A 26177-nucleotide genomic window follows, 5' to 3' on the forward strand; every position below is an offset into this window, starting at 1 on the left:
ATTGGGGTGTCTCCAGGCAGACCAGGAAACATCCTTTACACCTGGCGAGGTAACACGTCCTTAGGTATGGTAAATAGCGACACACCACAGCAGATGACTCTCATTCTGTGCCTTTATACTCTAATCACCCTGAAACGATTATAAAATATTTTGTAACTAATCTTAATAAACACAAACACAGCATCAGGGGCGGGCATCTCGTTTATTGATGCCCGCTTTCGAAAATAAAGAAAGAGAACAAAGGAATTTAAGTGTGCAAACTTCTAGACACTGAAAGTAAAGATTCTAACCTATCGTAATATAGCTGTGACTAGTCGTCCTTGGCTCGATCAGTCTTCTATCTGCCGTGACATAAAAAGTGTAGATTGCTGATGCCTGCTCCTTAGCGGCCCATGTTCTTAAGCTATGTAGATCAGTTAAACAAGTGTATAAGATATCCTAGTTCCGCAAACGCATGCCTAGTCTAAAACTTTATTTTAATACGAATTTTTTGAGAGCAAAATATGCTACATCTCCGAAGAAAATAAATTCATAATTAAAACTAAACATTTCTTATAATAAACATCTGTTTTGCTCTTACATATATAAATCTTGACAAATGCATCGCAAAAACTAACGTTACAGCAACGAAGGCTAGCTAACTGGTTGCCGCGGAGAAAAGCCCACTAGGCAGTCACGCAAATTGCGGCTAAGCGAAGATTAGCAGGATTAGCCTTGGCGCCCGCAAACCTATTATATATCCTCAAGATCATCTCGGGAGTAACAGCGCCCCCCCTTTTTATGGAAACAGGTTTTGCAAGCTCAATTTTAGCCGCCTCGAGAAAACTTCTATCACAAGTCAAATCACAAGTCGGAAAGCCATACCGATGGTGTGCCCAATTTATGCCATAACAGGCAGAACCAAGTGTGGAGTAGAGGGAACTCTGCTGTAGCAAAATACTCCAAATAGGAGCAAAAGACGTCTCATCAGACGGCAAACAAGCGACTTCCTCAAAGCGCGAAGACCATTCTCTAAATGTTTGAAAGTCACTTGAATAACGCTCTGTTGTTGAAGGGGCTTTTGCTTCACAGGCACGCAAGGGAAGATCTTCCGCTGACTTGCGAAGTCGTCTGGATCTCTTGAGTGGGCAACCTTTGAAGTAAACACACATCCACTTTGTAGACTTGAAAGATAACAAAAAAAATGTGAGAACAATTAGAAAAAAAAAATGCAACAACACGCAGATCAGAACATAAGGAAGGCCCAGAGGCCTAAATATTGCATTCAGCACACTATATACTGGCAGTCCTGCACAAAAATGGCATGGCTCAACGGCCTAAAACAGTGTAATCACCTAAGATAAACACGTGATAAACGGGCAGTCCCGCACAAAAATGACATGGCCCAAAGGTCTAAAACAGTGTAATCACCTAAGATCAACACATGATAAACGGGCAGTCCCGCACAAAGATGACATGGTCTAACGGCCTAAAACAGTGCAATCACCTAAGATCAACACATGATAAACGGGCAGTCTCGCACAAAGATGACATGGTCCAACGGCCTAAAACAGTGCAATCACCTAAGATCAACACATGATAAACGGGCAGTCCCGCACAAAGATGACATGGTCTAACGGCCTAAAACAGTGCAATCACCTAAGATCAACACATGATAAACGGGCAGTCTCGCACAAAGATGACATGGTCCAACGGCCTAAAACAGTGCAATCACCTAAGATCAACACATGATAAACGGGCAGTCCCGCACAAAGATGACATGGTCCAACGGCCTAAAACAGTGCAATCACCTAAGATCAACACATGATAAACGGGCAGTCTCGCACAAAAATGACATGGCTCAATGGCCTAAAACAGTGCAATCACCTAAGATCAACACATGATAAACGGGCAGTCCCGCACAAAGGTGACATGGCCCAACGGCCTAAAACAGCGTAATCGTGACCGCGCGGCATGACTTCTCCATAGACAGATTCTACTGGACACTGGACTGTACAGCACCGACGAGCAACTAAAATTCTCCGAGTCAAAAGGGAACTGTTATTTGCCCCATGGAGATAAACATCTTTACCGTTCTCAACGAAGAGAAAATCAATAACAAAAGATCTGAAACCCCACCTACGCTCCACCAAAAAGGCCAAAAGGGAGCTGAAAGGCCAATAAAGAGTAACCAGTTCTATTGACAAAAACATATGTGGCGGATGACATTTTCAACTAACGAAACAGGTGGCACCAGCCAACAGGTTTCTCCTACCCAACTAAATGCTAGAGAATCTTCGAATAGAAACTAGCTGGGAAAAACTTGAATTTTTTTTTTTTTAAACTGGAAAAGTAATCAATTGAACAGGGACCCCGATAAGAGGTTACTTCATGAAAATAGCTATCTTTAACTGACCAGTCATCAATCGACGATCTTGCATAAGTAATCAGCTTTCTCGTTAAATGAACGAGGTATCAACTCAGCCTCGAGTTTGATATTACTTTCTTTGGCGGTATCAAATATATCACCGGCGAGTTGAAGCGAACACAGTTTCATACTACCAGAATCGACGATCAAAGGTACAGATTGGTTGTCAGTAAACCACTTAACAGAGCACCCTGAAAGAAGATGTGCAAACTTTTCAAAGCAAAACAAACACAGTGGAGTTCTCTCCACGTGGTACTCGATCTGGTATTCGTCTACATAGAATCTCAGTTTTTGTGCAAATACAGGCAATGTTACCAATGGCAATAAAAGCAGCCAATCCAATAGCGCTAACATCCGAGCATACAATACAAGATAGTCTGCGAGCAACGTCTGGAAAACACTGAAATTGAGATAAGAAACATTATTCTTCCAGAACTCTAACTGTATGGAAACTGACAACGGGTTAACAACAGCAGGAGCACACGCGCACTCGACCACTGAACCTGTGGCCAGAAGATCAGAAATAGCCTGCTCGACAAATCACTATACTGGACTGGATGGCTGAGTGATTATTAGAAAACTGAGCTGAGGGTGGAATGTAAATAAAGAGAATCTAATACCCATCAAAAATAGTATCGCGAATAAAGCAAGAAGCACCTATGTGATTTAAAAAATCTACATTAACCATAAGGTTGCCTTTAACTTAAATATAATGCGTTCTGTCCTGATAATCAGTCTTTTATTCATTCATTCAGTCATCAGGGCTAGTACAATTGTTAACCCTCGGACTAACACCCCCATTGTGGCACAAGGGGGATGAAACCCTCTCCTTGGGTTTTCGTTCTATTAAGGTACAGGAAGCCCTGAGCTTGCTCTATAAAATAATGACATATTTTTTGGTTGTGACGTCGCATGACGTCATTTGACCCACCATCTTGGATAATACTATTTTCTTAAAAAGTCAAAAAATAATCTAGAATGCTTATGAAATGTACAATTTAGTGAAATTCAGCAAAATGATGAACAAAGCTGGAAAAAATAATACAGAAGTATGTCGAAAAAGTTGATTTTTGTCCAAACCTATACGAAGTTTGCGGTTGCCATGACAAAGTCAAAAGTAATGGACACAATTGACATAACCAAAATTTACGCGAACGATGAATGAACAGCTAAGGAAATTTTTCAGCCCCTTAGAGTAAATTGTCTTTTCAAGACTTCCAAAAAACCTTGAATCACATGGTTCAACAAAATTATCAATAAGTTCAACCGGGTCTCCCAATCATTTGATTAAATTGAAAAAATTATATACTCATCTTATCCCATTCTCTTCAATGCAGCTTGGTATTTGCCATAAGTATGTATTTTTACTGCTTGGAGGGGCTGCAGCGGCTCCTCTAAAACGGCTTGGGCAGGAAGATGGATTTGCTCAGTGGCTTCTTTGGCCGCATCTGAAACACTTGTCTGCTAGTTGAGGCTGACGTCCACGAAAGGACTGCATGCGAAAAAAACAAAAAGGCTGATTAGAAGAAAAATAGTTGCCAGTGGACAGGCCATGAGTGGATGGAGCTTCACTGGATGTAGAGCGGGTAGCTGTAGAGTTGGCCAGCTAGACTCATTTTTCCGCTTTTTTTCCCGGATCTTAGCTAGCGTTCGTATTTCGGCTGATCAGAGCTTTTTCTCTTCCTCTGAATCTTCGGCGAGTTCGTCGATTCGTACTTGCACTGCTGCCCAAACAGCGGGGTTCTTGTCCGCGGAACGAAATAACTTGGCTGCTGAAAGGTTTCCTTTTGAGATGGTCTTGCTGGTCCCGTCTGTTGCATCCAGCAGAGAGTTGCTGAACTCGTATTGTACTTTAGAGTTAAAAGAACTCGAAGCCTTGGATACCGTTTTTAGCTTCTACAGTTGAGACTGAGTGGCAGCTTGTTTCTCGTCGAGACCGCGTTTAAATGCAGCGAACTTCTGATCAAACTTAACGTCCAAAAGACGAGGAAACAATGTTCGTGAAGCAGTCTCATGAAAAAGATCTCCCTCAGTGAAGGATTGCGCGATCGAAGCGGGAACGCTCGCTCGTTCAGTATCCGGCGACATAACAGCAAAGTTGAAAGAGATGCCTTCGAGTGGCTCTTGCATAACTTACAAATTCTTAAATAGCCTACTAGCCCCTTAGGGATTCACGCCTAAAATACTTCTACAGTTAACACGAACCATACATAGTGTACATACTCCAGTGTAATTAGCGAAACGTTACAAAATATATTTGCAAGTATATGGTAGTGTTTTCCCCAAGAACGATTGTTAAAGAAATCTCTTTTTTGTCACTAAAACTGTGCATTGACGTCGCGAATCATTTCGGACGCATCCCTGGAAGTTGACTGAATCACGCGAACAACACGTGGTCTTGGAATGTCGGGAGAGAACTGTAAATCCGTCAACCCAGAGGTCAAAGCAAGGTTTCTTTGAAATTGCTCCGTTTTCTGTAAACAGACCAAATTAAGAGCAAAATCTTCTTCTTCCCAGCTATTCAGCCTCAAAACAATATCGGAACAGGAAAAGGACTGTCTGAGACAATGCATGTTTTAAATTTATCCGTGCAGAACAATTTTTTTGACTTTGAATGATCAGTGTCGTTAACTATTAGAAACCTATATCTACTTTTATATATTGCTAAATTTTGAGATAAGCCTGTGTTTACACCGCAGTTTTAAGTTTGACTTGCTGATTTCATTTATGAAGAGTGTCCATGTTTTAGTGACTGTGTCATGTGCTTTCCTCCATCAAGAAAAGAATCTTCGAACATGCTACATGCATGATAATTTTTGTTTTTCCAATTTAGAGACGTTACAAGTAAAAATTGTCACAGAAGAATCACAAGAACAAGGGAAACTCAAACGAAAAACAATAACCTTGCGTAATCTTCGACACAGATCTGGGTTGCGACTTCTCATTGCCTCTTGAATCTCAAGCTGAAATTAATCAAATATAAACATATAGCACTAACACTTCGTTAAACAAACCGAGGTTCATAGTCGCGGATCAGTTTGACATAACATAAATTTCTGCAGTTTTTACATACATCTGAAATATCACGCTCCAAACAAGTGACGGGCAATTTTTAGGAAGATCGACTGCAAATTTCCCGAGAAGTTTACGAAAGTCATCCAAACGGTTCCGATCAACTTCGTGGTATTTCGTGCCGAAAACTTCCGCAAATCTCCGAAACTTCTGAGGCAGATCAGAAAACCTACTGATGGATCTCACTGGCAAGTCGGCGGGTGTTCTTTTGACTATGACCGCAATGCATTGTAAGAATACACATTCACAACACAAACATCGAAAACAATACTAGCGAATGCGTTATCGTTGACCACTGAAAGGCATTTATAACAAAAAACACACACAAAAAAAATGCTGTACGGCTGTTTTCTAAACTACACTTACCCGATATCTATCGACTGGAAATTTCAACAACTCTGTTAAAACCTAGAGACGACAATGACTCAGTTGAATTTTATGTCGTAACATCAAATAAAGTTCCAATCATCGTGATGAGAGAAGTTATTTGGTTCATCGCTACGACTTCATGCTTCAGATATTTCAGTTAAGCCCCGACAGGGCATATCGCTACACCAACTTGAAAGAGATGCTCAGTGCATTGCAGGTTAGCCTCGAATATGATTTTGTCAGCTAACTCAACATTTAACATTTGAAGGTTCTGTAAGAGCGAAATGTTTTGCCCAAGAACACAACACAATGACCCTGAGCAGAACTTGTAGCCCCGCCCCTCCGCTCGATCCACAGTCCAACAAGCTTGCAATTAGAACATTCCACCACCAAATCAAATATTTAAGAAATAGAAAACATGTACCGTGTTGAAATAGAAAACATGTAACACTCGTGAAAGTTTGAGAGAACGAGAAATGATGTGGGAACACGAGCCGCAGGCGAGTATTCCCACAGCATTTCTCGTTCTCCCAAACTTTCACGAGTGTTTCTATAACTCGATAAAAACACGGAGAACATGTTTTCTATTTCTTTTAGAAAACACCGCGAGGAATAAAAGGAAAACAACTTGTTAACTTTGATTATCAAAATGTAAATTCTCTTTGCTCGCGCCATCATTACGTCAACAGGTCGTGCTAGTTCTGTGTTTCTATCTACTAGTATACTAATGCAAATGCTGTAATCTGATTGGCTGAGCCATTGAACACTATCAGCCATTAGTGTGCAGTGGCTGGAAGTCGCCTACGAAATGGCGACGTTTTTTCGTTTCCGCAAGTTTTGGAGGAAAATTTTGATCCAAATGGTAATTAAATTCCTGAGAAAGTCTAAACGAAGGACATTTACGGTTTCTTGACTTTTAAAAAAAGTTCAAATTATCGAAAAACCTGAAGCGCGCGCGCACTCAACTTCAATTTTAAATGACAATTCAATCCGAGCGATCTTTTTCAGGCGCAAAGTTTAATAATACGTTAAGAAATAATTGGAAACCGTTATCTGAAGTGAAGTTTAGTAAGAATCTCATTAAAACAATTAGATTATTCGGTCTCGATTTCTATGAGGTGATAGTTGATTCGGCCTTCGGCCTCATCAACTATCACCTCATAGAAATCTCGAGCTCTTAAGGGCCCATTAACCGATTCATGCGCGCGCTCGCGCGCGTTGCTAAGGAGGTGAAATTTCACCTCCGGTCAATAACGTCAGCCTGAGCATTGAATTTAAAACAACTCAAAAACTTGCAAATTCGCATACATTTTAGATTTTTTTCTTTGTGTTTCGCAAACGCAAAGTAAAAAAAGTACAAGCAAAGACAAAATAAGAGACAGACAGAAAAACAAGAGCAATAGAAAGAGAAAAATTAACTCCGTGTGGCTTTGTTTGATCTTACCGAAGTGCGCTGGTAGTGTAAATTGCGCACGCGCTGATAAGGTAACTTCCAATAGATATCGGGCGCACTTCCGGTTTCTTTAAATGCTAAAGGAAACGCGGTTTTTCATTAAATCCAGCCTTTTCCGACGAATTTCGATCAAAGCCAACGTTGGCAACATAGCTATGCATTCCTTTTTCGAAATCATGCTTTTTTTCAGAAAATTACGACTTTTTCAATATTTTGCAGGGGCGGGGGAGAACACTGTGCGACGCCTGGCCTTTTTTGTGTATCAGAATCATCCAACAAAAAATGACGTCACATCCGGTAAAAAAGAGCTCTGAGCGGCAAAATCAAATTTGAATATGGCATAATCGTTCTCTCAGTAAGTAAAATGACAATATTTTGCAATCGGCCGGATATTTTTAACGTTTTATTTGGCCACGATAAACAAAATTTTGTCTTCTTCCTCGTCATATCAGTTTGTTTGAAGGACAGAGTAATTATTTATTCAAAAACACGCTGTTTTGAAGGCGTGTTTTTTACGAAATGTCGCCATTTCTTCCTCGCTGAATTCCACAGGAGTCATCGTTTGTGTGGAAATAATGTATTCTAGGTAAGTTGCACTCAATTCAAATATCCTATTCTCTTAGGTGGGCATCACACTAAGAAAAATGTACAATGACAGGTTTCTAGACATGGGGGAACCTTATTAACAGAAGCGCATTTTTTAAAATTTACAGTTGCCAACACTCGAGAGTACTTGAGTGCTGTTAATCGTATCACTGCAAGAATAGACCCACACACATAACGCGCTTTGCAGAACTTTCTTGCCGATCGACACTAACACAAACTCATGTGTTTGCTCATGACTCAAACTGATGCCATAAAATATGTTACGATTGGTTAACAACCGTAAACAAGATATGTTTTCCCTAAGCAATCCCTTAATTGATAAACGCTTCGTTACAGGCAGGCCGTGAACCCCTTAAAAAAAGCAAGAGGATTAGTTTTAACGGCGATTAAGTAATTTGGGCATGTCGTGGTTTTTTCTCATTTATAATCAAATTTATTTTTCCGTTTCAACAGTTTAAACGTCACCAACGCTAAGTTCCAATACCCCCGCCCCCCACCACTGAGGTCAAGCATGCACCTGTTAGTTCTTCAAACCCTATCATTTGCCCTGTTTGCAGACCAAGTTCCTTATTTATTAATCCCTGTCATATTGACAACCCATTTTGAAAGGATACTAAAAAATTGTGCATTATATTTCAGTGTGCTTTCTCTATGTAATCTTACATCAAGATATTTCAATCCTTAAGGGAATGAGAGAACACTAACAATACTGACAATTTTCAGTAATTCATCACTCTTTCAATATGCCATCTAAACAAATTGTTCATAAACAGTAGTGAAATTTCATGCCCCTACATCTAGCCATAAAAGGAAGTCTGGGAACAGGCAATAGCAACACAGGCTGGTAAATTTTACAAGCTAATGAACTCATGTCTAACAATGATGAGTGATGATGAAGCATGGTGCAGTGAAACTGAAGAATCAGACTGTGAGTGACATTGATAGAGTCAGTGTCGTGAGAGTGATGCTAGTGTCTGCGAACTTGGACCAGATCAGCAAAGAAAAGGTTTCATACTAGAAATTGACAGAGAGCAACAAGTTTGTGCTAAAAAAGTGAAGCTGGCTCAGACCAGTCTTGAAGCCAGCTTCATCACTACTTACAGTACTTGTCAAGAGTTCCTGACTAGTGTATGTGGGAAGGCTCTCTGTAATGACCTATATGGGGAGGCTCAGCTCAAGATGAGTACCTTTTTCAGGCTTTAGGTATAAAATGATAGGGATTTCACAAGTTGAGGTGTATGAAAGGGTAGGAAAATCTGTTTTCTAGGGATTCCATTCTTCTGGTTCTAAAATGTTGTTGAAAAGCTCTCATTTACTCTCTCAGCCAGAATGAAGAGATCCTATAATATTGTTTATTAACCTCTTTCCAAGGGAATAGAAAAGGGATGCAGTATTCTTAAAAAGGTTTGTTAAAGGGATACATTTACCCTTTTGTAATGTAAGGTCGACAAAAGAGGTGCCATTTCTATCAAAACGGTACAAACGTATACAAAAGGGTAAGGGGTAATGGACCTTGAGATAAGGCCTTTCAATTTAAAATTTTGTAGAATACCCCCCCCCCCCCACCAGCTTGCATAACAAAGATGTTCAAATTGTTGTATTGTGAAAAAAGGCAATTATTAAAAAACAAAACAGTGCCAAGAGATTAAGTGATTGTCAATGCAAGTTTCCATTTGTATTTTGAATTAAAATGGGTATAACATTATCCTCAAGTATACTTTGCAGCTTCACAGAGAGCCCAGACTGATAATGAAAACATATGTTTTAACACTTAAAATTCTATTTGTGCTCCTTCCCTTGTACCTTGTGATCTTTTTAGGGAAATTCTGAAAAGGTCCCCACCCCCCCCCCCAAAAAAAAAATTCAAATTTTATATACAAATCACTTTTTTATCTTGAAAATGGTCTCAGAGACAACAAACCACTTTTATGGCTAGCTAAACTACTTATTAGGAAAATAAAAATGTTCAAGGAAAAAATGAACAGGAAGAAACAACAACAAATTAACTATTTTTTTTTTCAGAAGAGCTACTACTTTTATATTTTTTTAACTTACTTGTAGGTTAACATAATTATTTCGTTTTCACAATTTACCACAAAAGAAAACACCACAGAAATGAGAATTATAGTTGTGGCATCTGAGCTACATTTTTAAATGGAAACATTTCCCATAAAAAATTTCCAAAATATATTCTTACCAGTACAACAACATACCAAATATATTTTGCAGAGAAGTTTACTTAATTAATAAAATTGATGTAGTGAAATTTTCTATTGAATTTTTGTACACCTGATCTTACAGAGTGCAACCTTTGGTTTAACTGGTTCACTTAACTGTTATGGAATAATTAAATTAATCACATCAGAGTGGCTTTGCATCTTTATTATAATTCTCATTATCAGTAGAGAAATCACACTTGTACCCTGGTCCACTGACACTCTTACATGTATGTTAAACATGGGAAAGCAGGTTGCATCATCTAAATCATAGCATTGTATGCCTGTGTGGGGTGCATATGCCAGGAAGTAACCACCTAATAAAAGACAAATATAAATTATGTCATTCTTTCAATGACTCACTGTAAGTGGGTATTTGCTCATTTACCACCTTAATAAACAAGATATATTAAAGTATAATTTTTACTTCCGCTTTAAACTTTTCAAACCTACAGTTTGTTTTCACTTTCAGAGAGGTTCTAAAATTCACAAGCACCCACCCCCTCAGTCCCGATTCCTACTCTCCCATAGCCAGGATCCCATTTCAACCCTCCAACATTTCCATAATCACATTAAATCAGTAATTTTTTTTCCAATTTTGGTCTGACTTAGATTCATCTCCACCCAGCCACGAAAGCAATGGTGGCAGATTTCCGTGTATTTGTTGGTCTAGTTTACTATTACTCTTAGATTCCCACCTCCCTTTTGACAGAATTAAATTCGATTAAAAAATAAACTACAGTAGTTTAATCAAATTAATGCAGAGGCAAACATGTATTGAACCAGAAAATTACTATAATTTTGGTACGAAGGATACCAAAGTATAACTTACATAATTAATATCACATCTTCTCTGTTGTAATTTAAGACAGTGCAGCTACTAATAGATTAACCACAAAAACCTAAAAACATGACTTTAGACTTTAGAGAATATTGCCAGTTTTGCTTTTGCTACCAACCACTCTGCTTTTAAAAAAAATACATGGAATATAATGACAAAGCAATAACAAAACCAACCAACCAACCTCTGGCAATTCAATAAACACACCAAATTCCCCTCCAAAATTCTCTTCAACACCTTACAGTACATGTAAATGTCAGCAGCATAAATTCAACTCAATGATTTGGCATGCTACTATCATATCAAATAGAATTGCACTATAGATTACAAAAAGCACTGTTTACCTTTGCAAATATCTGCATTAGTTCTGGACATATTTAAGTTTAAAATGTGTAAAATATATGCAAATGAGAGGACTGATGATGTCATACACCAAACCCAATATTACATCAAGTGCAGACCATATCATACAGCAGAGATCATTGAAACTTGGTAGCCAGTTATAGTTCTACAGGCAACACATTAATATGGCTATGAAAAATATGTTCCCAATTGGCAACTCAATCTTTTCCAGTCCCCTCTAACCCAATTTCAATAATGCAGTGATTTTCAGCTTGAAAAACATTAATCAAGGCCATGACTTCGACCTTACTATTTAATAGGCTTGCTGAATCATGCATATGAAGCACCATTGGCAAATATCAAAATGGAACTCCAAAGGTGGCCAGAAAAGCCTAGAATATCAGGGAAGGTCTGAAATGCAGTCTGTTGCCATGGTAACAAAACTGTCAAGCTCATATTATGTAGCACATCTGCAAATTGCATCGTAATAGCACTGTCCCCACTGGAGCCATGGTTCAGTAGTTTACTTGGACAATAAATTTCATAACTTTCCTGGGGGACTGGATGATTTAAGCAAAGGTGAAATTATAGCCTGAAAAAAATTAGGTGTGAACTGGATTCCAACCCATGACTTCTGTGATACCGGTGCGATAACTTAATTAAAGTTCTATGCTACAACATACCAAACTGCTAATTTATCATGAAGTGACACAGCTAAAGGAAAGTTGTCAAGATATCAACTTTTTTGTGAATTCTAAAAGATCAATACAAGTCTTCTAAATTTAAGATTATTATACCTAACAAAAGACATACAGTAGGACACTGCACTGTGTGCTGTCTCTACACACTCTACCAGGCAGGATAGTAATACATATACATATACATGTATTTTTTTTTCTTGGAATATACTGTTACTGCATGGTCATACAAGAGGTACTAGTTGCTGCTGAGTAGTCTTAAAATAAGTGTGAACTACGTAAGTGTGACAAAATATAATGTATATTAAATCCGCACCAGTTCAGTACAATTTAATACTTAATTTTAATCAGCTACAAAAAAAAAATTATTGTTAGCACCTGATATTACATGTACTTTGTGAAGGCTTCTGGAGGGGTTATACTTTTATAAAGTACCTAGCAGCAAGTACTGTTTTGATTTAATAAAGCAAGACTATAGTAACTGCTAAGAAAATGAGTTTGGTACATCCCAGAAAAATTGGATGGGGGTCAGTGCCACCCTCTTCACAAAAGTTGAACCTTTAACCTATTTATGAACATAATCTGCGATTTTCCCTACCCCATTTATGACTGTTGCGACTGCTACAGTTGCCCTAAACATAAGTTTTGAAGGACTTTTGTTGATGGTCTTATCGATAATGATGAAAATTGAGGTAGCTTATCCTAAAAAACATAACAAATTAAAGACTAGAGGGCAAAAGCCTTACCCTAGAGTATTAATGACCAAAATGGCTGAATAATTAACCATACCCTTTGGGGCTGCACATAGCTATATATAGCACATAGAGGAGAGTTCCCCCCCCCCCCCTCCTCCCACTGGAGCAGGAATCAAAATATTATTGCATCGATGACATAATAAAGATAAAATCTCAAAATAATCAAGAGTTACATGTATGCATGGGACTTCACTATCAAAATGATGCCTGTTGCTTACTGTACATGTAAATTGTTCAGTTCCAGAAAATATCCATACTCCCCCCACAGAAGGGATTGGAATTTCCTGGGGGGTGGGGGGGTTCTATAAGACCAAAAAATTTAAAGAAACGTATGAAGCTCAATAGGAATTTCCAGAGAAGTGGGGGGGGGGGGGCAGGGGGGGGACTCAGAAAAATTCCCTTCCGTGGGGGAGGTATGGATATTTTCTGGAACTACACATTGCATAAATTACTCCTACAATGTGCCAGAATTCTGTTAATCTGGTCACCAACAGGCCACAAAAATCTGACTGAGCTTTTGTTTGAGCCAGAATAGAGTGGCCATAATAACGAGGTGGCTGTGTTAAAGGGGGTAGCTGTAAGGTGAGGTACATTCCACAGTAGTGATAAAGATGACACTCTCAAACACCAGTACCCATAAAGATTTTGGACAGTACATTTCGCATAATCAGTTGGAAGAGGAAGAGGGAAAATGGAAATAAAATAGAATGGCTCTTGTGTGCCAGAGACAACCCTTTCCCCGAGTTACCCTGGCGGACCTAACTTTTCACTTATTTCTTTGCAAAATTCAACCAACTGTTTACACGAGGATCACGAACCAGACTTGGGGGCGAGACAATTCAGGTGAGCGAGTTGACTTGCCTTGGCAGGTAAAGTAACCAACAACTTTTCTTTGAGTATACGTAAACACTTTGGCTCGCCTAACTGGAACAACTCTCAGCATGGCGAGTGTCACATAATGTCTAGATTCAAGATTTAAAGCAGCAATTTGTATCAAAGAACAGAAAATTAACTCAGCAAAACCCACTGTGATCAAATGACTGAGGGAAACTTAAACAAAGAGGGATAGTTGCACATTTGATTATTTAATAAGAGTTACGAATAATCATGCAGGGTCAAAAAAAAAAAATCATGCAGGGTCAACTTTTACTCGGCCTACAGGGGCTACATTTTCACATACAAACACTTGATAAAGTTGGCTCAGGGGGAGGGTTATCTCGGGTACCCGAGACCATATAAATGGGACCTGTGTTGCCTCAAAGAACACCCCCACGATTTTCAAAGGGGAAGGTCCTTAAACAGGACCTTAACTTAGGGCAGCTTCAATGGCAGATTCCCCCTGATGGCCTGGATTTGAATAATTGATTTAATTACTTTTAAAGAGGACTAGAACTTAAAAATCTTGCTCGAATTTCGATCCAGCGAGACATAAGCTTCCATGCCGTGAATCAAGTTTTTACTGGGCGTTTTAAAAGCACTCACCAGAGAAAGAGACTGATGACCCCAAAGTACCAATATATATGTACTGTATCTTACTGAAAACAGCAATCTTCAATGAGAGATGTGGGAATGTGGGATACTGACCCTCAGCATGCGATCCAGCTTGTCTCTTCTACCAATACACGTGAGCCAAGAGCAACAAAAGCTCTGGTGACAGCGACTTTCGGAGCTAAACAGCTTCTGTTAATTATGTTCCCGTAGTACACAGTGCAAACTATGGCCAGCAATACTTCATCCAGGTTGTTGGTAACATTATAGGCTATTGCACTTATTGTTATCACTAAATCACGAACAACAAGAACCAAAAGTCGGAACAACACCAGTTTTTCAAATGTGTAAAATTCGCCCGAGGATGACCAAAGGCTCTCCGTTATTTTGCTTCAAAACAATGATAAACTTTTCTCTTTTCCCGAAATTTTTGCTTAAAAAGTCGAACTAATGTGTCTGCAACATCTTTCCATCCTCAATATAAAATGAAACGAAACTGATGGTTTACAAATAGAGGGAAATCGTGAGTAATGGAAACGCCATTTTCTCGCTTTGTGAAACGAGCCGCGAAGCGCAGTTTAAACCGGATGTGACGTCATTTTTTGTTGGATGATGCCTATACGAAAATTTCAGGAGTCTTCTGCCCCGCCCCTGATATTTTGAAATGCTCTCAAAATCTGACCTTTTGGAAATGAAACAAAATCGATGCATAGCGTGATGAGGATTTGAATTAAAATATTAAATCAATGAAAAAAATCCCGAGAAAGTAATTTGCCTGGGAGCCTTTGCATTTTTCTGTATTAGTCACATGACCATGGGCGTGGCCTGATGACGTCATCACTAGTGTTACTGATCATGAAAAAGTTGAAACACATGAAATAACTCTGAACTAACTAAAAATGATGAGGTTATATGAGACTAGATTTTCCTTAGCAACGGCTCGAAAAGATCGGTTAATGGGCCCTTAATCTAATTGTTAAATAGAAACACGATTTTTAACCAATTAGCGCGCGTATTTTCTTAGGACTGTTTTCTAAATGAGTTTTAGATACGCGTGCAGCAGCCAAAGCAGCAGAGCTTTCAAGTTGGCTGCCTCGTATTCACAGATAAAGGAAAGAAAAAGTAAATGTAATTTACGCTAATACTCAGGAGAGAGAGGAGTTACAAAAACTAAAAGCAAATATACTCAGTTACTACAACTCAAGTAGCACTATTATGTTATTATATACCGTGTACAATCCTTTTTTACAGGTTTCTTACAAACAAGCAAAGATAGGTAATAGGTAGATACTCAATCACGGACAAAGCTAAAGCTTTCATTCACTTACAAGTTAAGTGTTTCTTATTTCAGTGGCTGGAAATTTTAACTGTAGTTTTGAAATAGCGTAACCAACGTTCTTAGAGTTCTCAGAAAGAGGATGGTAAAAGGGAAGTCAAAATCACCTTTCAAAAAAAACAAAATGGAACATTTACACTTCCAAGAAATAAGATGGCCATTTCACGTTTCACCAAAAAAAGAGCCGAGGCAAATTGTATTGACAGAAAATCTTATTACAATTCCACCACTAACTCCTAAACATGTCTACCCGCACTGATTTACCCGCTCACCTATTCTTTGTTCGACCGCCAGTACAAAAGCATCGAAGTAGACTTATACAACTTTCTGTCGCATTCTTCTTTCTTGTTGGATAATTTATTACTTGTAAAGCGCCATTGAACCATTGGGAAATGGCGCTCTATAAATTTTATTATTATTATTATTGTTATTGTTATTATTATTATTATTATTATTATTATTATTATTAATTTCTATTTGATTGTCATGTCAGGAGTCTATTACAGTGGACGATATCAAATATGTTAGCTTAATACTGGCTTTCTACAGTTAATGAAATATGCAACGATCAATCTATCAAGGCTGGCTCTTCTTAAGCTCTTCTTCTACAATTGTTCCCGTAAAAGGGACGCCTTTTTAAACTTTGTCATATAAATATATTGACGGATTCGAGAAAAATCAAACAGTGAATCAACGGCAAGCGGAGGTTTGCCGTTGAAGGTGATTCTTATTCTCTCTACTGGTTTTCCTTTGTTACCCTAATTGCCTGACAGCAACGCCCTTATTATAGCTGTCTCTGGCACATTTTCTTGATCTTCTCCAGTTTCTTATAGGCTTTTGGAAGCGTTTTCTTAAAATGTTCCGTACAACATAAACTAATTATAATATATAATTAAAGACACCTATGAGGTGCGTGACATGCCACACTAGCGTTAGCCTCACTACTCGATTCTGTCGTGACAAAAGAAACCCCGGTAGATCAAAGGATTCAGGGTTTTGGGAACGAAAATAGCTCTCGGAGTCGGTCTTTTGAAAAATGATAAAAGAAAACAAAATCACAGCGTCAAAGAGTTTATATACCTGTCCATCATCAAAACGAAAGATCGAAATATTTTCACACTGGTTGGGAAAGTTGAAAAGATCAGAAACGCAAACAGGGAGTCAATGGTAACCGGACCGAGGGGTTGATGGAAGGGAGCCGCTGCAAAGGAGCTTTGTACTAAATTACAATTTCATAACAATTGCAAAAGCTCAGGTGTAATGTACTGGTATTATTTCTACGATGACGGTCTTAGCTTCATTTCAGTAAATTTGAGTGAGGCATACGTGTTCTTCCACTTGTACCAATTGACACCTTCGCGATTAGTTTTGTCTCCCAAGTATTTTCCGTTTAGATCGGAGTAGTGGCAATTGTTTAACCACCAGGCGCCTTTACTATATACAGCACAGTTTCCACCGCTCCATCTGTCATTATCTCTGTCTTTTGTAGTGAACGCCATGTTACTATGCTCCACAAACGAATCTCCCGCTGTCCCCGAATATGAACCCACTTCAAGTCGATACTGCGCCTGCTCATCACCAATCCTGAACTTACCATATTTGGCATACACTTTGCCTCCGTTCCAGTCCTCTAGCTCGACTCGTAGAGAGCTGGGCCTAGCGGCTGTCAACCTGTGGATCTTATCGTTTCCTAGCCAGAACTCAGCAGTCAGCTGACCAAAGCCTGCTTTGTAGTCGTCCCATCCCCGATAGAAGTCTACCGAGCCATCCTGTCTTCGCTGAAACACGGTCCAGCCTCCACCGTCAGTGCTCATGTCACAGTAGACACTGAAGTGTCCTGTACCGTCTGGGTTGATAGAGTACACTCCACTCTGAGTATGGCCTGATTTTAACAGTTCAGAACAATCTGATAAAACAGAATACACGCAGCGAATTTCTTTTTTAGTTCAATTAATCAGATAACTTGTTTATTTGTAGCTCATTTTGAAAACAAAACCAAAGAGGTACCATAATCTGTAACTGAGAAATTCGAAACGAAAAGCCCTAAACTGTAATAAAGTATGATTTTCGACCCTTAACAGGTACGATGAGTGTTCCCTTCACTGCTATACAGGTAGTTACCTCTTTCCCCGGATCAACCCTTCTTCTGCATTGTGCAAACGTACTGATTACAAGGTATAAATTCTCCCTTTCTTGGTCTCGAATTCTCTTCTCGGGAAAGAAGCCGTTTTGGAAAGAAAGACCGCTTTTGCCAAATTGTCTTTATAGCACTCGTAAAGTTTGCGACGTTTACTATATTGGCAAAAAATAGCGCGAGCAGTCAAGAGTACTCCGTAAGTTACACCTCCCATGACGCAGTCAGTGGCTTAGCAACGTCGGAAAAATAACCGCAGGCGTAATTTGGTTCACTGAGACCGGAAGGAGTCATCATTAGTGATCGTTCTTCCAAAAAGAAACATTTGGTCGCGATTTAGGGATACAGTAAATAATGAAACAAACATTGCAAATAAACTGTAAACGTGTTAAGAATCTCATCTTATGGAAGGCTGACCGTTTGCCTGATTACATAAGCGTACGGGAGATTTTGTCCCTGCTAGTCGCGGGATTAAAATTATAAATCTCAGTATTTCGAGTCCCACGTCCTGACCTTAGTTTACTGCGCAACTTCCAAAGACGACAAATCAAATAATTCCCTCAAACCCTCCAGGCGGATGCAAGGATTCGGCGTAATCCCACTCTTTCTTTTGCGACAAAGAGAACCACGCAATTTACCTTTGCCTCTTGCTAAAACTTCAAGATCACTTATTGTCTCGATATGAAACACTCCTGCACTTGTAGCCACACAAATGTAGTTCCCAGCATCTTCTTCTTTCAAATCTCCCAAGACAAGGGCAGCGTTTGTCCTGTGACTCCTCCCCACGGGAAGTGCTGCTCCTTGTCTTTTCCAGCTGATGACTGGTCGTGGATCACCGGTGGCACTGCAGTTTAAGGTTAAAGTATCGCCAGTAGCAGCAAAAACCTTTCCAGGCGGTTTAACGGTGAACTTAGGAAGTGAAATCACAACTAGTAGAGTTTTCCTTTCAACATTTCCTAAAAGGTTAACTGCTGAACAGAAGTAGGCGTCAGAATCAACTTTACGGACATTTGAGATTTGTAAAGCAGTGTTGTTATACTGTGCCCTCCCCTGGGGTAACTGACCAGACGACTTCCTCCAGGTGACCACAGGAGCAGGGTATCCGGTCACGTGACAGGCGGGTAAAGTGAAGCTACTTCCTTCGATGACGTAAGAAGGTCCCGGATGTAAGGAAACACGAGGATGAACTGCAATCAAGTGAAAACATTCAGTCACAATTTTTAACTGAAGGTAGCTTACTACAGTTTTTCCGAGACTCAGTAGCGCGCGCTACGATTGCCTGGCAGACGGCAATATTAGTCGCGTTATAAAATCAAAGGCGTTGAATCACTTCGGAATATGCAGCGATAGTTTCAAACTCCATTCAAACATGTGTAAGACAGACGGCTCTACTCTGGTGAAATGTCCTCCTAAAAACAGGCTTATTGCTTAGCGAAATATTCAAAGATCCCCCTATCGTACCATACAAAAGGGGTAGATCCTCAGATATACTAGTTCGAGCAAAACTTTCAAAGCGGCTATTACACGTGGATTGGAGTTGTGTAGGCCTGTCGCCCCATTGTTATCGCGTATTGGACACAATAAAAACAAATAAAAGAATCAGGATATTTTAGCACTAGTGAGACAATCTCAGATAGTGCAGAGCGCAATTGATAGCTCTGGTACAGTAGTCCCATAAATACTCACCTCTGCTCGGTTCACTTCCGGTTTGTGTCTACCTTGGTAGTCTGCTACAGCTTTACCCCTTTGCAGTGTGTATGTTTAAAGGTTGTGTTTTCATTCAAGGTCCAAAAAGTGCCCACAAATTAATTACTAGTGTTTTACGTTGATTTTCGTTCATTTTAAATTCAATAATACACTGAAGCAGCAGACGTGACAATTTAGCTCTTCCAACAACTTTGTAACTTGATACTTTTGTTTTCCTCGCAAAGGCATATAATATGAAACCCTTGTTTTCTCTAAAATATACGGAAGATGTCCTTGTTTTTTGGAGATAAATGAAAGAAAGTTAAATATCTGATGTAGTGATGAAGAAACGGAACAGAAACGATGTTGTTTTACTAAAAATGCAAATTTTTACCGATGAACAAGAACTAATTTAATTATCAGATAGTCACGAAATACCACTTTCTTTTTCTGTTGTCAACTTTGTTGTTAACAATAAAACAATTCAAATTTAACACACAACGATATTGATGGCTGAGAAGCATTTCAACGAAAAGTATTGAAGATAAACAGCGCTACTTGGCCGATATGAATGAGTCTCCTTAAAGACTGATTAAATTAATTTGCGCTTTCATTAGGTGCCACGGCGTCTGCAGCAATATTTGAGCATTTTCCTGGTTTCTTTTGTTACAAATTTACAATTTGCGGAGTATTAAAGCCAATAACTTGGGAACTTTTTGGTCTCTCTTACAGACACAATTGAGGCAAGAAATAAACAAGCCGCTAAGGAGAAGCAATACATTTGAACCCTGACAAGCACACTATTGTAGATTGAAAACAGCAGATGATATTTGTTGAACCGACCTGTGTGTAATTCTAAAAGCTACGCAGCCACAGTAACGTTTCACTTTTTCAATAAAAAGGGACAAATGGCGCTACCTGAAAAATAACTGCCGTCCTTGGTCACATGACATGATATATAAAATACCGCGTGGAAAGATAGTGTATAACACTAACGATGCTAGAACGCATGCGTCTTACATGTTGAGCTCTACCATAAGGAAAACCACTCAACATTTGTGCGTGATTCCGTATGCAATGTATCTTTCACCTAATATAGAAGCCACGAGCGCTAACTAATCTACGCATGCGTTTAGGGCAAATTAGTCTTGTTCTAAGGAGAATGGTACCACAAGGAGAGCAAGAAGTTACCTGAAACAAATATATAGCTTTGCGATATTCAAAGTGAAGTGACGGCGATGGAATGTGTCTTACGTAGAGTACACATGTACCTTTCCCACCCTACCCCCACTACTTCCTTGCCTCTGGGCTAATTAATTAATTGAAATTAATTAATTAAACAAACATTAACGTTTTTACCTTAGCGCCATAGGGCCATAGCACAATAGCGCCTTAGTTCTTTAGCGGCAGGCAGCCCCCATAACCATCCCAATAGTGCACTCTGCACTAACAAGTTGTGAATTTAAACCATTTTGAATCAAGAACAGCTGTCTACGCATTTATGGAGAACTTGTTTGCAAAGAATTTTTCAGGTCTCTTTACAACTCATGGCGACTACATCGTACATCCTAGCTGAAATTGCACGAAGTTCGTTTATTGGTCGTGACGACCCGAGTGAATTGTGCAGCTGAACATCTTTGCCGTCTTGCGATCTTAAACCCTTTTCAAGAGTCATATCTCCTGTGGAGAGCGAATAATCTCTTTCGAGAGAGCCAAAACGAATATCATGATAAACTCTTTTGCGAAAACAATACTTTACGACAAGGTGTCAAATTACATTGCACACAATTTGCATAAACTTTCAGGTTGCGTTTTTGCGGATAATTTCGGAGAATTTGCAACCTTTAAACGCAGTTTATGAAGAAATATATTCAAGCTACATATTTTTTTTATTGAATCAAATTAGGAGTATTTTTAGAAAGGAACTCATTTATAAGGGAAGATGCGGCATTCTGCTTTGCTATTTATTTGGTTTCGTACTCGTCTAGTCAGTCTTGTCGCGCAACATGATTTTCCTTAGTAGTCAGACAGTTTTCTAAAAGAATTGGCGATTGCTAAGACTGTTAAGTATATTTGAACTACTAGTGAAATATATTTGGCTAAACTATCGTCAATGTAGATTTTTCTTAGGACTTGGCAAGAACATTTGTTCGTCAATAATCCCGCACAATTCCCCGCACAATTTGCCTCCAAAATCATACAATGATATTTTTGTTTCCTGCACCCTAGTAGAAAGCCAACTTACTTGGAGCATACTAACTATGCTTGGAGGTATGATATGTAATTCAAGTTGCCGAAAGTCTTATCTTTACAAATTTGGAGATCGACATATTTTGCGCGGTGCCAGAAACAAGTCGCATGTTTTAATACGCTCCGAGTCCAAAAACGTTCTCGTATTTAGCTCGTTTTATTACAATATGATTTGTTTTACTGCCATGTTCTAAATAATAACAGCAGTAGCCACATACCGTCATTGAGTGCCTATTTTTTGACAGTGTTTTCGTAGTTTGAACTCATACCGCGATCGGCTCAATTGTTATCTCAGGAGAACGTTTCGAGCGTGAACTTTGCTTACCTGGCTGGCTTTCAATCAATACTGATAATTCGTGGACCGACTCTTTCCTAAAACGATCGATATCTTTGTATGTGAGATGAACGTATAAGGCGCCATTATTGCCAAAACTCTCTTCGCAAAACACCGCATTCTGCCCCGAACAGCGAGCAATGTCGCGTTCTCGTCCCCAGTTCCACGGTCTACGCAGGGAACGCCTGGGACCATGACGAACAACGGCTTGCATTTTATGACTCGGGCTTTCCCACGGAAGCCCGAGTAAAAAGGCCTTAAGTCGTTCATTTTGGCCATTTGTTACGTTTAAATAGTTCACGTTTCACACAGAATGGTAAAAGACTTAAGCAAACAGTAAATAGAGAAAGGAAAAACATCTTGGAACATTTTTCAAAAGAATTAGAAGTTGGGCTGTTATAATGCATTAAAACTGTCGTAAGCCACCTCAAACATCAACTGATTTTCTAAAAACGAAAAATAAACCATTTGCAGTTGAAGGTCCTGTCACCCCTAGGGCTTCTGACAGAAAATAATTCATTCTGTAACATTATCATTACCAGAACCTTACCATTTACAGTTAATCGCACCACTTCGCGTGAATCCCCCAGGATGTTTGTTGCTGAACACTGATACAATCCTGCGTCACTTCCTGTCACATGATTTAACTGCAACTTTCCTTTTGAAACCGCTGATTGAGCGATTTCTGCGGACTGATTGTTCAGTTTACTCCACGCTACTGCTGGCACAGGATTACCGCTGGCCGAGCACTGAAACGAGGCTGGTCCACCTTCGTTCACTGTCAACGTCACAGGAGAAACAAAAACAGCAGGAGATGATATCGTTTCGCCGGGCTCGCCTTTCGTTCCCGGCATGCCTGCAGGCCCTATATCTCCTTTCTCGCCTTTGGTTCCAGGCTCTCCCTCTAACCCCGCAGGTCCCATAATGCCTTGTTTGCCGCTCTTTCCTGGCGATCCCATAATACCTTGTTCTCCTTTGTTTCCAGTTCTTCCTTTCTGTCCTCTTCGTCCCCGGGCTCCTTTTGTCCCAGGTGGACCGGGAGGGCCTGGCGGACCTGATGAACACGTGACACCTTTGGACTGGCAGAGATACAATCTCCCAGATGATAAGAGTTTGTTTATTTTGAGCATCGTTTCCGCTGTACCGTCAGTTTCAGACGCGTTCTTAGTTGATACAACGTGACGTCTGTTTCTACGCATGTTTTGAATTTCTACCAACAAATAGAAACAGTACCTCAGTGAATGAAATAAATTCTATATTTTATAGTCACCAAGGCGAGGGAGAAAACTATTCCTTTTTCAGGTTAATGACTTAAAAAAGTTTGCCGGACTGGTCGTTAAATAAAGGACCACTGGCTTTTCAATTAGGAGTAAAACAAAAACCTCTTAAATGCGTTTTTTTGTCAACCCCTTACAGCCAGGAGGACTGAGAAAAATAACTGATGTAGTATTAAATTAGACGTTTAACCCTTTGAGCCCCAATTACGCATATATGCGTAATTATAGGTCGTGCTCTTTCTACCACTTGTGACGTCATCAATTTAAATGTCATCAGATATTCTTGATAAGCAGATAGTAGTACTAGGCTAGGCCTTTCCGCACAATGGTCAGGTTTAGATATCGACGACATTCCGACGTCGCAAATCGAAAAACAACATCATCAGTTTTGGTGCAAAAACGGTGGTAAAATGGTCCACTATGCCTATGATTGACCATTTCTAGGCTTCCCCCGTAATTAACATCCAACTTTTCACGGCAGCCAGAAAGAAAATGCAACGCAAAAGACAGCCAGAGTAAAAGGGCCGAGGAAAAAAGAAAGGAAAGGGGCAACAAACAAAATTGAGAACGGTTAATGGCATGCCTTATTGCTCAATTTTGTACGTAATCCTCGAAAAATCTCTCCTTTTGGTAAGAAAAGCTGTCTTAGCAAAACCTAGGCTTATTTAGCGTCATGGCAGCCCAAAAACCTGACTAAACGGTTAAAAACGGTACTTTTTGGCAAAACTTTGGTATTCAAAGGGTTAAGACTTTTCATTAGCAACAAACTTCGCGTAATGAACGCTGGCACAGAAAATCTTTTCGAATCTTTCACAAGCGACTGTGAGTTTCTCCGTGCTAATTTTTGTTCCTGGCCGTTAGATCATATTTGTTACGATTAAAGGCAATTTTGTACGAATGATTGCTTTTGTTCTGAAATTGTCTGCATTTGATTTGAAAGAACTTGACCTGCTAACCTCCAAGTTTGTTTGCCACAGCACACAGGAAGCAGTGAGAAGTGCGACAACACGCAACTATATTTGTTCGGCATTCTTTGTTAACATTTAATCGCTTCTAAATTACCATCAGGACTAAGTTGTAAGAGTCAAAACATAATGGTAACTCCTAGATCGTACTTTATTAAGATCAACTTACCAGCAGCATTCTTGATTTTCATGTCTGCGTCGTTTGACTTCGGCTTGGCCTCTGCAATGTTTTCAAGAGCGTTTATTCTGTTCTTCTGCTCGTTCATCTCCAGTTCTACTCTTATAAACCCAACGCAGTAAAACACAATAGACAGAACAGAAATGATGGAAGAAAACGAAGGCAGTGTATTCTTTTGAACGGCGGCCATTTCGGTCGGTGATTTGAACAATCTAAAATTCTACTTCAGCTCGTTACGTGATACTGCGATCACGAGCATACCATAAGCTCAAATTAGTTTACGATTTGAAATGCTATTGGTTTTCAATGTGACATTTTAGTATGTGCTGAAAGACTCAGAATTTTCTAGACTAAAGGGGCTAGGTCACGCAATTTTAGGCAATTTCAGCACTGATCAAATGGTCATAGAATTAACTAAAATATCACAAAAACGGCTCAAAACTACAGAAGATCTCAAACAAAACACAGGAAAGCCAAGTAGGGACATGGATGGACAAAACTGAAGAGGATTAAAATGGATTGCATTTGGGTAAATTTGAAAAACGTCGGCCCACCTTTTTTCAAATTTATATCAGTTTATATCAAAATGTCATTTCCACAGCTGGAAAATCATTCTCAGTTGTTTATGTGGCCGTGATTTTGCAAATGAAAGACTTTTGCTCTGCCAATATGACGTTTAGTGCTCATAATTAACAAAAATTAAACAAAATTAAACAAAATTACCTAAAATAGCGTGACCTAGCTCCTTTAAACTGAGCTGTCAGCATTTCCGGAGTACACCATCACATAGGAACTACATTTACAGACTAAACCTTTCCATTACCCAAGTCAGAGCAGCAAGTCAACAGGAATTTTGCGTCTTTTTTTAATGGCGATTGTGAACCAGTACAAATTCCATGTAGAATGAGTTTCTTCGCGCAAAGGGTCACTTCTAAACCCACTCACCAAGAGAACAAAGTTCAAATTCGTCCTGGCCTGGCGCATTCTAAAATTAGATGCTTTTGAAATTTGAACATGCTACATATGTAAGAAGTCATTATTTTGATTTCGTTTCCAGGGTTGCGACTTTCCGAAACACAGTATTGACAGTCCACTTTATCCTCTTGCTCTTATTATTAAAGATTGTTGGTCGGGAGTGATAAAACGTGAGGGAACTGGGTGGCTCCCACACGAGCTGACTTTTGGCACATTAACTTATCATGCATGTTTCAGATACGCTGATTTTAACCAGACTCGCGCGTCACGCACAGCAGTCAGCCTTGGGGGCGTGCTCGAGCGCGGGAAAAATGAAGTCATACTCGACGGACTTAGACTACGAGTACTCCCTCTTTCTCTTAGTTCGTGAGACGCGAAAGAAAACCGCAAAAAAAAAAAAAAAAAAAAAAAAAAAAAAATGCGCCCCCCCCCCCCCCAAGATCCTAGAGGAGAGAAGCTTCTTGCCCCCAGGATCTCGGGCGGCCATTTTCTCCCGCGGTTTTCTTTCGCGCTCGACGGACTAAGCGAAAGAGGGACTACCGGCGTAGTCTACGACAGAGTAATAAAAGAGGGGTTGCTTCATGTCTAGTCGTTGCACCACAGATTTCAGAATATAATCGCTTCAATGAGAGACAAAATATACAATCTCTCCACGATTTTTTCATTTGTTTTGAGGTAGACAGAAATACAAGTGTTTCACTTTTAACCGCAAAATGGTCAGTTTTTCCTCAAAAAAGATAAGATGGTTTTGTGCTTTGAATTGATCCGCGCGTTGTCCAGGTAACACGCATACGT

General features: G+C 39.5%; 1 protein-coding gene and 1 pseudogene across 1 annotated transcript; both read right to left on the reverse strand.

Annotated features, from left to right (window-relative positions):
* Nucleotides 1–2324: 2324 nt before the first annotated feature.
* On the reverse strand, nt 2325–4794 carry LOC149116929 (uncharacterized; annotated as a pseudogene).
* Nucleotides 4795–10274: 5480 nt separating this feature from the next.
* Nucleotides 10275–25086, reverse strand: LOC110059656 (uncharacterized). Its single transcript, XM_089282637.1, has 5 exons — nt 24399–25086; nt 22538–23197; nt 18356–18904; nt 14344–17489; nt 10275–10440 (listed from the first exon to the last, which is right to left on the reverse strand). Exons 1-4 carry the CDS (start codon nt 24595–24597, stop codon nt 16861–16863), a joined length of 2037 nt encoding a protein of 678 aa, XP_089138763.1. The 5' UTR covers nt 24598–25086; the 3' UTR covers nt 10275–10440; nt 14344–16860.
* Nucleotides 25087–26177: the final 1091 nt, after the last annotated feature.

This window comes from Orbicella faveolata, unplaced genomic scaffold (assembly GCF_042242905.1).
Source record: "Orbicella faveolata isolate gen_17 unplaced genomic scaffold, um_ofav_v1 contig_12, whole genome shotgun sequence".
Classification (NCBI taxonomy): domain Eukaryota; kingdom Metazoa; phylum Cnidaria; class Anthozoa; order Scleractinia; family Merulinidae; genus Orbicella; species Orbicella faveolata.

Bases quoted from the DNA above. Each gene is read 5' to 3' on its own strand.
- LOC110059656 (XM_089282637.1), bottom strand. From the start codon at position 24,597: ATGGCCGCCGTTCAAAAGAATACACTGCCTTCGTTTTCTTCCATCATT. The intron at 23,198-24,398 runs GTAAGTTGATCT...ATTTGTTGGTAG, and splicing joins GAAAATCAAGAATGCTGCTG to AAATTCAAAACATGCGTAGA. The intron at 17,490-18,355 runs GTAAATTGCGTG...CTGTTTTATCAG, and splicing joins AGTTTTAGCAAGAGGCAAAG to ATTGTTCTGAACTGTTAAAA.